Source organism: Chroicocephalus ridibundus, chromosome 22 (assembly GCF_963924245.1).
Source record: "Chroicocephalus ridibundus chromosome 22, bChrRid1.1, whole genome shotgun sequence".
NCBI classification, from domain to species: domain Eukaryota; kingdom Metazoa; phylum Chordata; class Aves; order Charadriiformes; family Laridae; genus Chroicocephalus; species Chroicocephalus ridibundus.
The window spans coordinates 3,132,322-3,147,834 of NC_086305.1; the positions used below are offsets into that span (position 1 = coordinate 3,132,322).

Genomic DNA, 15,513 nt, shown 5'->3' on the forward strand with positions numbered 1-15,513 from the left:
ACCCGCTTCCCCCCCTTGGGGTGCTGCCCCAGCGGGGTGCGGGGGTGCAGCGGCTGGGGGGCACCCCCAGATATTGCGGTACAGCCCTGCGGGTGTGGGGCCGGACATCCGACACCCCCGGCTGCACCCTAAATATAACCCCCAGCGCCGCAGGACCCTAAGCTGGGGGGTCCCCGTGTCCCGAGCTGGGGGGGCAGCACCCCCATGGCACCCCCGCCCCGTCCCCTCTGCACCCACCGGTGTCCCCGGCCCTCGGGGGTGGGGGGGTTCCCTTGTCCCCACTGCGACACAGGCTGTCCAGGAGCGCTTGGGCTTTTCGGGGACCCCTGCTCACCCTGGTGGTGGGGGGGGGGTCCCTGCGCTGGGCACCCCCGCACCCCGAGGCTGCTCCGCACGCAGCCAAGCCGGAGCTGCCCTTCCCCGGGGAGCCCCCACCGCGTCCCGGGGGTCTCAGTCCCGCCGTGGGGGCCGAGACTGACCTGGGGGGTGGGGGGTTCCCCCAAACTGTGTGCCGAGGGGGGAGCACCCCCCGCAGCCCCCGCTCCATGAACCAGAGAAGTTTTCCCCAAGTAGCATCACGGTGTGGTACCCACTCCCCATCCCACCCTCTATCCCATTCCCCATCCCGCTGCCCACCCCATTCCCTGTCCCCCTCCCCATCCCGCACCCCGTCCCTGCCCGGGGTGGGGGGACCCCATCCCTGTCCCCATCCCATCCCCTCCTGCTCATGGACCATGTCCTGGGCTGGGGGGGGAGAACCGGTTGGTGCGCTGGGACTGGGGTGTGGGCAGCCGGAACAATGGGGTCCCCCCTGCCCTGGGGGTCTCCTATGGGGTCCCCCCTGCTCTGGGGGGGGGTGTCTCCTTTCACGGTCCCCAAAATCTCGGCCTGGTTTGCAGTGGGTTTGGGTGGGCTGGGGCCCGGGGAGGGCTGTGGGCCGCTGCGGTGGCGGGGGCCGGGGGGGAACAGCGGGGACGGCCATGCAGACAAAGGCGCTGGAGCAGGGAGGAGCGAGCAGCAGCATGGCCGGGATGCAGGCAGGGATGCAGGCAGGGATGCAGGCAGGGATGCAGGCAGGGATGCTGGAATCCCCGGGGTGCTGGCAGAGACGCTGGAATCCCTGGGATGCAGGCAGGGATACAGGCAGGGATGCAGGCAGGGATGCTGGAACTCCCAAGTTGCAGGCAGGGATGCTAGAATCCCTGGGATGCTGTCAGGGATGCAGGCAGGGATGCAGGCAGGGATGCTGGAATCCCCAGGATGCAGGCAGGGACACTGGAATCCCCAGGATGCAGGCAGGGATGTGGGCAGGGATGCTGGAATCCCCGGGATGCTGGAGACCCATCAACACCTCCTCCTCTGCTAAATCCCTGCGGACACCCCCAAACCCCCCCAGCCCCCCTCCATGGGCCAGGGACGAGGGACGGGAACCCAGAGGAGGAGCCACAGCAGAGACCATCAGCTCTGGGGACGGGGCGGCGGGTGTCTCTGGGGGGGCTTCGGGGTCCTGGGGTGCACACACACAGCCCCGCACCCCCCCGCAGACCCCCCGCATCCACTCCCCACCCTGGGGTGCAGCAGCTTTTCCTTGTGCCCCCTCCCCTTGCCCCCCGGTTCTGAGCAGCTCAGCCTTTCTCTCCCCCCGGCAGCTAGACACTCCCCAACGGGCATCCCGGGGGGTCAAGGGGGGGTTTCAGGCTCTGCTGGACCCCCTGGATGGGGGGGAGCACCCTGTGTCCAGCCAAGACATGGCCGGTGGCCAGGCCTGGCCTGGGCGATGCGCCAGCCTGTGTGTCCCCCCCCATCCAGCTGGCGACAGGCAGATGCCAGCGGGGGGGGACGGCTCCTTGTGGCACCCTTCATCCGTGCTGGCACCCAGCCCCTGCCCCAAAATAGCCGCGGGCGTGCACGGAGCTGGGGGGGGGGGGGCGAGGGGGGACCTGGCACAGGGGTGTCACCCCCCCACCCCAATGCCCACACTGCTGGGGGGCGCATGGAGGGGGGGCTGTGCCTGGCCCTAGAACCCCGGGGGGGGTGTGGGGAGGGTGTGGGGAGGGGGTGTGGGGAGGGGGTGTGGGGAGGGGGTGTGGGGGGGTCCCCCCCAGTGAATGGGGCCAGGTTGGGAGGGGATGGGGGGGCCGCTCCCAAAAGGTCAGGGAAGCAGCGTGCAGCTCCGCTCGGGTTACCGGCCTGCCCCCCCCGCGGAGCTCCAGGGAACGGCCTGACCCGCGGCGCTGGGCACCGGGCCGGGCCGGGGGGGCGCGGGGGGGATGCGGGGGACGTGGGGCAGCCCCGGGAGGGGGTGCGGAGAGAGATGCTGGGATGTGGGGCAGTCCAGGGGGGGATGCTGGGGATGTGGGGAAGCTTCGGGGGGGGCAAGGACGCTGGGGACCTGAGGCAGATTCGGAAGGGGGGGGGGGTGATGCCGGGATGTGGGGCAGCCCAGGGTGGGGCTGGCGGGGTGTTGGGGGGGGATGCTGTGACCGGGATGCTCCGTAACCCCCCCCCCCTTCCCTGCCGGGGGGGGGGGCCGCCGCCCGCAGGACCACCCCACGGGGCGCGGCCGGACACGCGTGGCCGGTGCGACCGGCGCTGGCGGGGCGTGGGGGGGGGGGGGGGGGGCCGGCGACCGAGCAGACAATTAAAGGGGCCGGGAGCGCCGCGCTCCGCTCCGCCGCCTTTGTCCCTCCTCCAGCCCGGCGGCGGCGGCGGCGGCGGCGGCGGCACCGGCGGCTCGGGAGGCACCGGCGGCCCCGGCCCCGAGCCCGGAGCCGCGGCGGCGGCCCCCATGCACCGGCCCCCGCCGCCCAGCCGCCGCCGAGCCCCGCACCATGCCCGAGCCGCCGGTGGCAACGCAGGACGGCGACCGGCCCCGGCGGGCCGCGGCTGGCGAGGAACGAACGGAACCGGCGGCCCCCACCGGCGTCCTGGGTAAGGTGGCACCGGTGGGAAAGCGGGGGGAGAAAGGCCCCCGCCGCCGGGGTCGGGTCGGGGCTGCGGGCGGCGGCTGCGGGGGGGTTGCGGGGGCGGGGGGGGGCAGCTCCCTGCGGCTCGCTGCGGATGTCGGCGGGGCTCGGCCGGGATGCGGCTCCCCGGGGACGCGGCGAGGTTGGGGGGGGGCCGTGGCCCCGCGGGGGCTCTGAGCACCCCACCGGAGGGCTCCCTGCACCCCCCCAACGACAGCTCTGTGCCCCCCCCACCCGGGGGTCCCGTCCCCGCGCCCCAGGGGGGGGGGGATATGGTCCTCCGGGGATCGTGGCTGTGCGTCCGTCCCCTCCCCGGGACTGGTCCGTGCCCCCCCGCCGGGATGGGGTCCACCCACAGGTCGGTGTCCCCGAGGACGTGGCCGTGACCTCCCCAGCACCGCACACCTCCCACTGTCACCTCCAGGCCATGCAGCCCCCCGGGAAGGTCCGCTTGCCCCCCCCCAGGACAGGCCCATGCCCCCACACACACACACACTCCCCCCAGATCACCTCCGTGCCCCCCAGGGCCCCGCTGGGGCGGAGCTGGGCAGCGGGTGCAGGACGGGGACTTTGGGTTGGGGTCCCCCAGCTGGGGTTGGGGTCCCCCCCTGCATGGCCCTGGGGGCGGGTGACGTCCCCACGGTCGTGGCCATGGCCGGGTTGGGGTCCCCGGGCCGAGGCAGCGCAGGCAGGGCCTGCTGCCCGCCGTGCAGCCGAGCGCGACTCCTGCCTGCGGGAGGGTGACCCATTTTGTGTCCCCCTCCCCGGGGACGGCGGGTGGCATCGCCGCTCCCCCACATGCCTCCTTGCCCGGCGGCCACGGGCTCCGCTCGGCGGTGGGGCAGTGCCGTGCCCGTCCCCGGCACGCTGCAGCTCCCGTGACCTTATCCTGGGGAGCCAAGGTGAGCGGCACAGCCTCGGCACGCCGGGGGGAGCGGGGAGCCGCGGGGATAAGGGGGGGGGACACAGGGCTCGGGATGGGATGCCGGGGGGGGCTCCATCCCCGCTCACCGCCGGCGGACCCCGCGTGCCGGTTCGGCTGCTGGGAGGGGGCCGGGGGCCGCTGTCGCTGGCAGCGGGATGAGGACCCTGTGGCTGGAGTGGGGCGAAGGCAGGCTCCGTCCCCCCCCCTCCCCATGCCCAGCCAAAACCGGGGGGGGGCAGGAGCGGCACTGGAGACCCCGCTGTGCCTCCCCCGCGTCTTTTCCCTTGACCTTGGGCAGGAAAAACCCTCCTGCACCCAGAGCCTTGGGGCGGGCACCCACCCGCCATCCCCCCGCTGCCTCCCCTGCTGCCCGGCTGGGCCCCCCCCGGTGCCCCCACCCCGCTGCCCGGCTGGGTTACACCGTTCCCGCTGGGGCCTAAATAATTCAGGGTGGGTGAGCTCACCCTGCCGGCGTCGGCGAGCTGCCCGGCGAGCGCGGCCGAGCCCCCGCCACCAGCACCGCCAGTCCCGAGGCCGAGGTGCGGGATGTGGCCCCCCGGCTGGGGGGGGACAGGATCGGCCCCGCTCTGGGGGCGGCTGGCTGGCAGCCCGGTGCCAGCCCCGGCTTTCGCCCACGGTGCCAGGACAGGGCGGCCTTTCAGAGCCCGGCGCCGCGGCCCCTTCCCGACGGCAGCTCAGGCGATGAGTTTGTCAGGTCTCAGCCTGGTTGGCGGGTTGGGGGGGCTGCTCTGCTCCCCCCCAGCCCAGGGTGTTCCGGGGGTGCCGGGAGCCGGCGTGCATCCCCTGGGATGAGCTGCCGGAGCAGGTTTGGCGTTTCCTGTTTTTCGGGGACGGCAGGTCCTGGTGTGAGCGGCGTTTCCGGGGCCCCGGGACCTTCCCAGCCCTGGGGCAGCTGGAGCGGCCGTGACGTCCCCTGGGCGTCCATCCTCCCGCCCCGTCCTGGCTCTGCCACCCTGGCTTGGGAGGGGAAACTGAGGCAGGGAGGTGGCTGGACACGCTGCCAGTGTGGGGCAGGGAGAAACGGGGTCCCACAGGGGGAGCCCCCCCCCCTCCCAGCACCATCGGGGACCCCCATCCTGCTCTCCCTGCCGGCTCCGGGCAGCGTTTTGGGATGCGCCTTGTCCCCGTCCTCCCTGGGAGGTGCGATGGGGACGCTGGGCATGGGGACGGCGTGTCCCCATGGCGTGGGCACCCCGCAGCAGGACAGGGACCACGTCCCTGCGCTGGCCCCCGTCGGGGGGTGACGAGGGGACCCTGGGGACCGTCCCCATCCCGCCTCACGGCGGCGGCGCGGGGCCTCCCCGGGTTTCCATGGAGACCGGCTGCTTTTTTGCTCTCCCCATTTTTCCTGCGGTTTCCCATCTCCCGGAGCCGCGGCCCTGCCGGATCCCGGCCCTGCCGAGGGGCTGCGGGCAGAGGTGAGCGGTGGTGGTGGTGGGGGGGGGTGCCTGGGGGGCACCCAGGGGCACCTTGCGGCAGCCGGCACCCCAGGGGTGCCAGGACATGCCACCGGCTCCTCCCCGGCAGCTGTCGGGGCCTTTTTGGGCACCCTGAGCTGCCGAAGGAGAAACCCGAGCCGGGGCCAGCGTCACCAGGAGCGGGGCCATGACCCACTGCCATGGCCACTGCTGGGGACAGCCACCGCCGGCGACACGCCGGGGTTCCCCGCACCCAACCCGCGCGCCGGCAGCTGAGTCGTCGGTGCTTCGGGGTCTCGTGGCGTGGGTGGGAGGATGGGCGCAGGGCTGCGGGTGGGGGGGATGCTCCGTGGGGTCCCGCGGCTGCTCACCCCCTCCCTCCTTCCATCCCTCCCTGCGGCAGATAAGCTCTTTGGGAAGCGGCTGCTCCAGGCCGGGCGCTACATCATGTCCCACAAAGCCTGGATGAAGACGGTGCCCACGGAAAACTGCGACGTGCTCATGACCTTCCCGGGTAGGGAGATGCCCGCGGTGGCCGGGGCCGGGTGTGGAGCACCGGGATGGCGGCGGGGGGCTGCGGCGGGGATGGGGGGGCGTGGGGAGGGATGGGGACCGGGGTGGGCTGTGCTGGGAGACGCGGACGCCCCGGTCCCCGCCGCGGTGCTGACCGGTGTCGTCCAGACACCACCGATGACCACACGCTGCTCTGGCTCCTGAACCACATCCGCCTCGGCATCCCCGAGCTCATCGTCCAGGTCCGGCACCACAAGCACACCCGCGTCTACGCCTTCTTCGTCACCGCCACCTACGAGAGGTAGGGTCCCGGCCGCCCCCCCAGCCCCCGCCGCGGCCCCCGCTGTGGCCCCAGCTGCGTCCCCTCTCCCTGCAGTTTGCTGCGTGGGGCCGATGAGATCGGGCTGCGGAAGCCGGTGAAAGCCGAGTTCGGTGGCGGGATGCGGAGCTTCTCCTGCGAGGAGGACTACATCTACGAGAACATCGAGAACGAGCTTTACTTCTTCACCTCTCAGGTGGGATGATGAGGGATGTGGGGATGCTGGGCAGGGATGCAGGGATGTGGGGATGCTGGGATGCAGGAATACAGGGATGTGGGGATGCTGGGCAGGGATGCGGGGATACAGGGATGTGAGGACGCAGGGCAGGGATGCAGGGATACAGGAGTGTGGGGATGCTGGGCGGGGATGTGGGGCAGGGATGTGGGGATGTGGGGCAGGGATGCGGGGATACAGGGATGTGAGGATGCAGGGAGGGGATGCGGGGATGCAGGGGTGTGGGGATGCGGGGATACAGGGGTGCGGGGATGTGGGGCAGGGATGCAGGGCCATGGGGCAGAGAAGGCAGGTCCTCTCCCCCTCCCCAAGCGAATAAGGGGACCAGGGGTCCCCAGCCCAGCTGGGCACCGATCCAGCCGTCCCCCAAGCTGGGGACAAGGCGGGTGGGGGGGGGGGAGGGGACGGGAGAGGGGCAGGGGCTGGGGACGCAGGTGTGGCAGGAGAGGGGCCGGGCGGTGGGACCATCGCCGGGGGCTCAACCCCGCTGCGGTGCCGCAGGAACGGCAAAACATCATCAGGTACTGGCTGGAGAACCTGCGCGCCAAGCAGGGCGAGTCGCTGCACAACATCCACTTCCTCGAGGGGCAGCCCATCAGTGAGTACGGCACGGCACGGCACGGCACGGCAGTGCCACCCCACTGCCCCGCTCCCTCTGCCCAGCCTGTCCCCAAGCCGTGCCGTGGGGGTCCCTGGAGGACACAAGCCCAGCGAGGGTCCCTTGTCACCCCGCGTCCCTGTCCCCGGGGCCGGTGGGTGCGCGGTGGCCGCGCCACGTGGTGGCCGTGCAGTGCCAGGGTTGGGCACCGAGCCCCGATGTGCCACCGTCCCCCCCCCAAACCCGTCCCCCGCACTGTCCCTGTCCCAAAACCCACCGCGCCAGGGTCATCTGGGGACACGTTTGGCAGTGTCCCCGCGGCCCCGTCCCTCACCCCGTGTCCCCACGGCGCAGTCCCGGAGCTGGCGGCCCGCGGCGTCATCCAGCAGGTCTTCCCCCTGCACGAGCAGAGGATCCTCAAGCGGCTGATGAAGTCCTGGGTGCAGGCGGTCTGCGAGGCCCAGCCGCTGGGTAAGGTGCCGGGGAGGAGGCGGTGGGGGGTGGCATGGGGGGGAGGTTTGGGGGTCCTGGCCCCCCCCCCCCGCCCCCCTTACACCCGCTTGGGCCCCCGCAGATGAGATCTGCGACTACTTCGGGGTGAAAATCGCCATGTATTTCGCCTGGCTGGGCTTCTACACCTCGGCCATGGTGTACCCCGCCGTCTTCGGCTCCATCCTCTACACCTTCACCGAGAGCGACCAGGTGAGAGGGGGCGGGAAATGGGGTAAATCCCCGCGTTTGGGGGCCGTGGGGGGTTTTTTTTCCATCCCTCCTTGCTCCGGGCTTTCCCTATGATGCTTTAACGCTGCGGAGCTGGGAGGGTCCCGATCCCACGGTGGCGGGGCCGGGGCAGCACCGTGCGGCTTCCCCAGGGCTATGGTGGGGGGGTGGGGGGTGTGTCGGGGACAGGAGGGGACCGACCCCGGTGCAGTTGGTGCCATCCGTCCCGCAGACCAGCCAGGACATCTGCTGCGTGGTCTTCGCCATCTTCAACGTCATCTGGTCCACCCTCTTCCTCGAGGAGTGGAAGCGCCGCGGGGCCGAGTTCGCCTACAAGTGGGGGACGTTGGACACCCCAGCCGAATCCATCGAGGAGCCCCGGCCCCAGTTCCGGGTGAGCCCCGGGGGGGAGGCATTCCCATGCCTGTGGAGGGGGTCCCCGGGGCTGGTTGTTCCCCCCATCCCCGCCGCCACCGACCCCAAAGAGCCACCCAGGCTCAGCGCAGAGAACCGGCACCTTCACGGCACCCGACGGGGGGGTCTGCGCTGGGGTCACGGAGGGATTCCGTGGGCCTCCCCGCCGTGGGGAGGGTGACACGCTGCCGTGTGGCGCCCCCCGCCCCGTCCCCATTAGGGCATTAAGAGAATCAGCCCCGTGACCAGCGCGGAGGAGTTTTATTACCCGCCGTGGAAGCGCCTGCTCTTCCAGTGCCTGGTCAGCCTCCCCGTCTGCCTCGCCTGCCTCTCCTTCGTCTTCCTCCTCATGCTGGGCTGCTTCCAGCTCCAGGTGGGTGCTCATCCCGCCCGCGCCCGCCGGGCTGCCGGCCCCCCGCCCCGTGACGCTGACCCCCCTCCCCGTCCCCCTCCCCGCAGGAGTTCGTGCTGAGCATCCAGGAGCTGCCCCGCATCATCCGTTTCCTCCCCAAAATCGTCCTGGCCGTCATCGTCACCGCCTGCGACGAGGTTTACAAGAAGATCGCCTACTGGCTGAACGATATGGGTGCGCGGGGGGGGGGCACTGGCAGGGTTGGGAGCTGGGACCACCCCACCCCACCCCCGAGCCCCCCCCTGAACCCCCCTCCCCTCCCTGGATGCTTTGCAGAGAACTACCGCCTGCAGAGTGCCTACGAGAAACACCTCATCATCAAAATCGTCCTGGTGAGGGGGGACACACGGAGGGGACGGGGGGGGACACGCGGAGGGGCTGGGGGGACACACGGAGGGGACGGGGCGGGGGGACGCGGAGGGGCTGGGGAGACACTGAGGTGTCGGGGGGGGACACACGGAGGGGCTGGTGGAGACATGGAGAGGTCAGGGGGGACACGGAGGGGCTGGGGGGACACACGGAGGGGCTGGGGGACATGGAGTGGCCGGGGGGGGACACGGAGGGGTCAGAGGGAAATGGAGGGGTCGGGGAGACATGGAGGAGCTGGGGGACACGGCGGGGGTCAGAGGAGACACAGAGGGGTCAGGGGGACATGTAGGAGTTGGGGACACATGGAGGGGCTGGGGGGGACACAGAGGAGCTGGGGGGACACGGAGGGGTCAGGGGAACGTGTAGGAGCGGGGGACACACGGAGGGGCCGGGGGGACACGGAGGGGTCGGGGGGGGATGCGTAGGGGTCGGGGGGACATGTAGGAGTTGGGGACACATGGAGGGGCTGGGGGGGACACAGAGGAGCTGGGGGGACACGGAGGGGTCAGAGGAGACACGGAGAGGTCAGGGGGACATGTAGGAGTTGGGGGGACACAGAGGAGCTGGGGGACACAGAGGTGTCGGGGGGGACACGGAGGGGTCCGGGGTGGGTCCCAGCGGCTGCCCCACATTCACACACATGCCCCCCCCCGCCGTTTTCCCCCCAGTTTCAGTTTGTAAATTCATACCTGAGTCTTTTCTACATCGGTTTCTACCTCAAAGACATGGAGCGGCTGAAGGAGGTAAGGGGCCGTGCCCGGGGGCGGCGGGGCCGGCTTGAGCCCCCCCCCGCCCTCTCCCCAGCATCGCCCAGACGGACAGACGGATGTCCTCGACCCACCCTTGCCATCGTGTCCCGTCCCGTCTCCCCCAACACCCTACACACCCCCCCCCCAAAAAACCGGGGGGCCGGTGTCCCCGCACGCCCCCGCCGCGGTCCCTGGCTGCCGGCCGGAGGCTGCGCCGGGTCCCCAGCTCCCGCCGCCGCTCACGGCCTCTCTCTGTCTGTCTGTCTGTCTGTTCTTCTGTCCCTTCCGCAGCTCCTGCTCATCTTCTCTCTCTCCCAAAGCCTCGTGCGTCAGCTCAAAGAGGCTCTCCTTCCCTTCATCCTCCTCCACCTCCACCTCTCCCTCATCTTCTTTAAGGGCCTCCTGGGCTTTTGCTGGAGACTGGGAGTATCCAAAGTAGGAGCGGGGAGGGGGTAAGGGGAGGCGGGGGGCGGGGGCGGGGGGGGTCGGGCATCCCCCCAACACCCCAACCCTTCACATCCCACCCCAGGACGCCCGCCGCCCCCGGGAGGGACACGGGTGTCCCCAGCCCCGGCTGGCGGTGGCACACGGGACCCCAGCGCCGCTGAGGTCCCATCCCATCTGTCGTCACCAACGCGGGGTGTGTGTGTGGGTGTGGGTGTGTGTGTGGGTGTCACAGAGTGGGGGGACACCGGGCTTGGGTGTCCTGCTCGCCTACGGGGAGGAGCGGGGACCCCCCGGGGGGCAGGCGAGGTGGGGATGCAGGGACACACAGAGCCCGCCCCAGGTGCTGTGTCCCCAAACCCTGGGCTGCAGCGTGGCCGCGCCGTGTGTCCCCACACGGATGCTGGCCACGCTGCTCCTCACCCGAGGTGCCGTGTCCCCCCTCCCCGGGTGACAGCGTGGCCCTCTGCACAGATACTGGCCACGCTGCTCACCACCCGAGGTGCCGTGTCCCCAAACCTGGGTGACAGTGAGCCCCCTGTGTGGCCCCACACGGATGCTGGCCACGCTGCTTGCCACCTGAGGTGCTGTGTCTCCAAACCTTGGGTGACAGCGTGCCCCCCACGTGTCCCCACATGGATGTTGGCCATGCTGCTCATCACCCGAGGTGCTGTGTCCCCCCTCCCCAGGTGATAGTGTGGCCCCCACGTCCCCCCACACAGATACTGGCCCCGCTGCTCATCGCCCGAGGTGCTGTGTGTCCCCAGACCCCGGGTGACAGCGTGTCCCCCCCCACAGATGCTGGCCACGCTGCTCATCACCCGAGGTGCTGTGTGTCCCCAGACCCCGGGTGACAGCGTGTCCCCCCCCACAGATGCTGGCCACGCTGCTCATCACCCGAGGTGCTGTGTGTCCCCAGACCCCGGGTGACAGCGTGTCCCCCCCCACAGATGCTGGCCACGCTGCTCATCACCCGCCAGTTCCTGCAGAACGTCAGGGAGGTGTCGCAGCCCCACCTGTACCGGCGGCTGCGCCGGGGGGACCTCAACCTCCGCAGCCTCCGCCAGCTCGCCCACGCCGTCCTCCGCCTGCTCGCCTCCCACCGCCGCCCCCCGGCCCCCCCCGAGGGGCTGCGAGGGGAGAAGAAGTGTCTGAACGGCGGGTGCGGGGTGCCGGAGGAAGAGGAGGAGGAGGAAGAGCGGCGGGAGTCGGACTCGGAGGAGGAGAGCGCCCTGGATTGCGGGCTGAAGCTGAAGAAGGTGAGCTTCATCGAGAAGGCGGAGCGGCGCGGCGGGGAGCCCGGCGGCCCCGAGGACGAGAGCTTCCTGGAGGAGGGCAGCCCCACCATGGTGGAGAAGGGCATGGACCCCGCCTCCGTCTTCGAGCTGTGCGAGGATGAGGAGGAGGCCGAAGGTCCCCCCGGCAGCCCGGTCAAGGCGGCGGAGCCGGCGGTGGTGGTCCCGCGGGCAGGCGGCCGGAGGAGGCGGGCGGCTGAGAGCCGGGAGGAGGAGGAGGGTGAGGAGGAAGGGCGGAAACGCAACCGGGCGTCGTGGATCGACCCGCCGGAGGAGGACTACTCCACGCAGCTGACGCAGGCGGAGGTGGAGAGCTGCATGAAGAAGTACGAGGTGAGCGACCCACGGTGGGCACGGGGACGGTGGCGTGCGGTGGTGCCCCCCTTCCCCGGCCCCATGGTAACGTGCTCTTCCTCCTCTTCTTCCTCCCCAGGACACCTTCCAGGACTATCAGGAGATGTTCATCCAGTTCGGCTACGTGGTGCTCTTCTCCTCCGCCTTCCCCCTGGCCGCCATGTGCGCCCTGGTCAACAACGTCATCGAGATCCGCAGCGACGCCTTCAAGCTGTGCACGGGGCTGCAGCGTCCCTTCGGCCAGCGGGTCGAGAGCATCGGCCAGTGGCAGGTGGGCTGGGGGGGGGCGGGGGAAGGGGGGGCTGGCGGGGGTCCCGGCTGGCCGGGGGCTCATCCCCGGCTCCGTCGCTCTTGCAGAAGGTGATGGAGGCCATGGGCGTCCTGGCCATCGTGGTCAACTGCTACCTGATCGCCCAGTGCGGGCAGCTCCAGCGCCTCTTCCCCTGGCTCAGCCCCGAGGGAGCCATCATCTCCGTGGTGGTGCTGGAGGTACGGGGCTCGTGCCCGCTGCCAGCTGTTATTGTAGGGTCTCCCGGGGGGGTGACGAGGCGGCGTCTCGCCTCACACAGCCAAGGGCTCCCGCAGACCTTCCCCTCCACCGACGGAGCCTCCAAACCCTCCGCCGCAACCCCAGGCGGCTCCCTGCGGGCAGCGGGTGCTGCCAGGCAATGCAATGGCGGGGGGGGGGGGGGGCACGCCAGAACCCCCCCAGGGCGTTATTGTAGGGTCTCTGGGGTCCCCCGTCCCTTGCGGGGTGCATTTCGGGAGGGGGCGGCGGTGCCCGCGGGGCAGGGACGGGGATGCTCAGCCCGGACCCCCGTGCCTCCCGCAGCACTTCGCCCTCTTCCTGAAGTACATCATCCAAGTGGCCATTCCCGACATCCCCGCCTGGGTGGCCGAGGAGATGGCCAAGCTGGAGTACCAGCGCCGCGAGGCCTTCAAGGTAGGCGATACCGGGCTGGGACCCTCCTCGGGACCCAGCGTGGAGCCGGGACCACCCCCCTCCCCTCCCCGGTGCCCGTGGGGTGTCCCCGAGGTGTCCCCGGGGCTGACGGGCTCCCCGTCGACAGAAGCACGAGCGGCAGGCGCAGCACCACTTCCAGCAGCAGCAGCGGCGCAAGCGGGAGGAGGAGGAGAGGCAGCGGCACGCCGAGTACCAGGCCCGCAAGGAACGCGAGTCCAGCCGCGACGAGGCCAAGCCCGAGGCTGCCGGGCAGGACCCGGCCCACGAGAAGAGCCAGAGCAAAGGGAAGGGCTCCGGGGGTTCCTCGCACGGCTCCGACAAGCCCAAGCGCCCCAGCTCCCTGCTGGCCACCAACAACGTGATGAAGCTGAAGCAGATCATCCCGTTGCAGGGCAAGTTCCTCTCCGGGGGGGCCGGGGCCGGCAGCACGGCCACCGCCAGGTCCCCCCAGTCCCCCACCGGCAGCGAGAACAAGCTCCCCGGCTTCCTCAGCTTCAAGTTCCTCAAATCCCCCGAGACTAAGCGGGACGCGGGGACCGAGAAGGTCCAGTCACCCACCAAGCCATTCAATCCCGGCAAGCTCTTCAACTTCGGCAAGTCCGAAGGGGCCGGGGGCAACGGCGCCGCGGCCACCGCCTCCCCCCAACCCCGGCCCGGCCCCTCGGCGGACACGGGCGAGCGGCCGGTCCCCAGCAAGTCCCATCTCAACGGAGCGCCGGAGGAGGGTGGCCGAGAGGAGCCGGAGAGCCGGGCGGAGGAGGAGAGCGGGGGCTATAAACTCTAACCGGAGCTTGGGGGGGAGCGGGGCTGCCCCCTCCCCTCGCCGGGCAGCCGGGGACATCGTCACCCTCTCGCCTCCCCTCGCCGTCCCCCGCCGTGGGGAGCGCAGGGCTGGGCTGAGCCCGCCGGGGGCCAGCACTGGCCCCTCGCTCTGCACCCTCCCCCCTCTGCCGCGTCCCCTCGCGTCCCTCCAGCCCCTCCGCTGGCACCCGCCGCCATCCCGACCCCAGCGCCGGCAGGGATCCCACACCAAGGACACCGGAGCGAAGCGCCGTCGGCCATGGCCTCGGATGGAGCATCCCGATGGGTTTCCATCCTCCGTCCCTCCGCACGCTCACGCTCCGTGCCACGAGCCCGGCGTCCTGCGCCCGCCGCCCCGAGGAGCCGGCACAGGGAGATGCCGCGGCCCAGCCAGAGGGGAGCTCGGTGCTGCCAGATCCACCCGGAACAGCCACCGCGCTCGGCACCACATCTCCGATGGCGGAGGGACAACGCGACTGCGGGAATGGCGGCGAGAGGAGCCCGATTCACCCGTGCCTACAGCCCCTGCCGTACAGCCATCGCCGGGGTCCTGCCGGCACCGGGGGCCCTGCTCCGTTCCGCTCCAGGCAGCCTCCGCTGGGATTCCTTCCCAGCACCGGGACATTTTCCTGCCCGAAGCCCGGACGGCCGGGAGGGAGGGGGGTGAGCGGCGAGCGCCAGCCACCTGGATTCCCAATGCATGGGCAGCGTTTCTTGCACTAAAACCGAAACAAAACCCACCGCGAGCGACTCTCTCCCCTTCTTCCTCCGAGGGCTCGAGGCGGCGAGAGCTGGCACCGGTGCCGCGGTCGGCAGAGCCCGGCCAGCTGCGGGCAACGTCCCCAGCGACTGCAACGCGAGCCGGGACGGTCCCTTCCCCTCTCCGCTTTCTTATTTCGTGGAATTATTTCGCAATAAGGCACACGCTGGAGCCCAGGAGAAGGACCGGGGTTTTTGGGGGGTGGGGGTTGCGGGGGGGAAAGGCGAGCTCTCCGTAAGGGCAGGGTTGGGGTGGGGGGGGGTGGGAGCAGCTTCGCTTCTGCCGGGGCGAAGGTTTTGCCGTCGCCGGGTCTAGTCTTAGTGCTTTAACAGCCGCCGCCGTCCTCGCCGGGGCTGCGCGGGGAAAGGGGTGGGGGGGCTTTTCAGCGGCTCTGCTGGGTGCTGCTTCGCTTTAGGGGCCGGGCCGGGGCGATGGTACCCCTGTCAAAAGAAATAGGCTTGAAATTCTTTAACCCGCCCCAAGGCCGTGCCACGGGGTGACCCGGCTGGGGACAATCCAGCCCTGCCACCTCCCCTCCTGCCCCTCGCCACCGGCTCTGCTCTCTGCCCGCCAGCCACCCCGCCATTTCCAAAGCAAGCAGGGGAGAGGTGGGGGTGGGGGGGGGGGGTGGTGGGTGGGTGCCGGGAGCCTGGGCGGGGGGGGGGACAGGACACCCACCCCATCACTGTGCCTGGACCAGGGCTGGGTGGTCTCACGGGGTCCCTGCGCCCCTCTCTCCCCAAGGCCTGGGCTGTAGAAAAATGTCAGGTTGTTTCCCCCCCCTTCCCCGCCCCCCGCCATCTCTTTCCACATTTCCACACCATGTAAATTTTTTTGGGGGTCTTTAAATCAAGCCATTTTATACAGCAATAAGGGCAGGAGGGGGCTGAGGTGCTGCCGATGGTCCAGCGCAGGCAGGGAGATGCTCTGGGCTCCCTGCGCTGCGGAGGGGACAAGATCCCCCCCCACCCCCCATCAGCTGGGGACAGCCACAGGCTTTGTTGTCCCCAGGGCCACCACGGAGGAGGTCGGGCAGAGCCCACCCCGGGGGCAGACGGAGACACTGGTGTCCCCCCTCGCCCTCCCGCATCATCCGTGGCCGCTCCCGGGCGGGAGGAGCGGAGGATGCGGGAGAGATTTCTGGGCCGAGGCCAGGGGAAAGGAAAAAAAAAGGGAGCGCTGGGCTCCGTGGCGCTGGGAAACTGGGACACGCAGGGTTGGGGTGGGGGGTACTGG

At 70.9% G+C, this 15,513-nt stretch overlaps 1 protein-coding gene across 7 annotated transcripts; it reads left to right on the plus strand.

The window, feature by feature from the left end:
• The first annotated feature begins 2,644 nt into the window (after window positions 1-2,644).
• Window positions 2,645-14,469, plus strand: ANO8 (anoctamin 8). Of its 7 annotated transcripts, none has more exons than XM_063358057.1 (18): window positions 2,645-2,931; window positions 5,734-5,844; window positions 6,012-6,144; window positions 6,220-6,358; window positions 6,899-6,995; window positions 7,350-7,466; window positions 7,570-7,697; window positions 7,927-8,109; window positions 8,350-8,502; window positions 8,589-8,715; window positions 8,818-8,873; window positions 9,579-9,653; window positions 9,951-10,094; window positions 11,054-11,731; window positions 11,832-12,023; window positions 12,110-12,241; window positions 12,585-12,695; window positions 12,823-14,469. In XM_063358057.1, exons 1-18 carry the CDS (start codon window positions 2,832-2,834, stop codon window positions 13,498-13,500), a joined length of 3,354 nt encoding a protein of 1,117 aa, XP_063214127.1. In that variant the 5' UTR covers window positions 2,645-2,831; the 3' UTR covers window positions 13,501-14,469. The 7 variants fall into 7 exon arrangements, with proteins under 7 accessions (XP_063214127.1, XP_063214128.1, XP_063214126.1 ...); XM_063358058.1 differs by having other exon boundaries at window positions 7,948-8,109; XM_063358051.1 differs by lacking the exon at window positions 2,645-2,931 and adding an exon at window positions 5,039-5,330.
• Window positions 14,470-15,513: the final 1,044 nt, after the last annotated feature.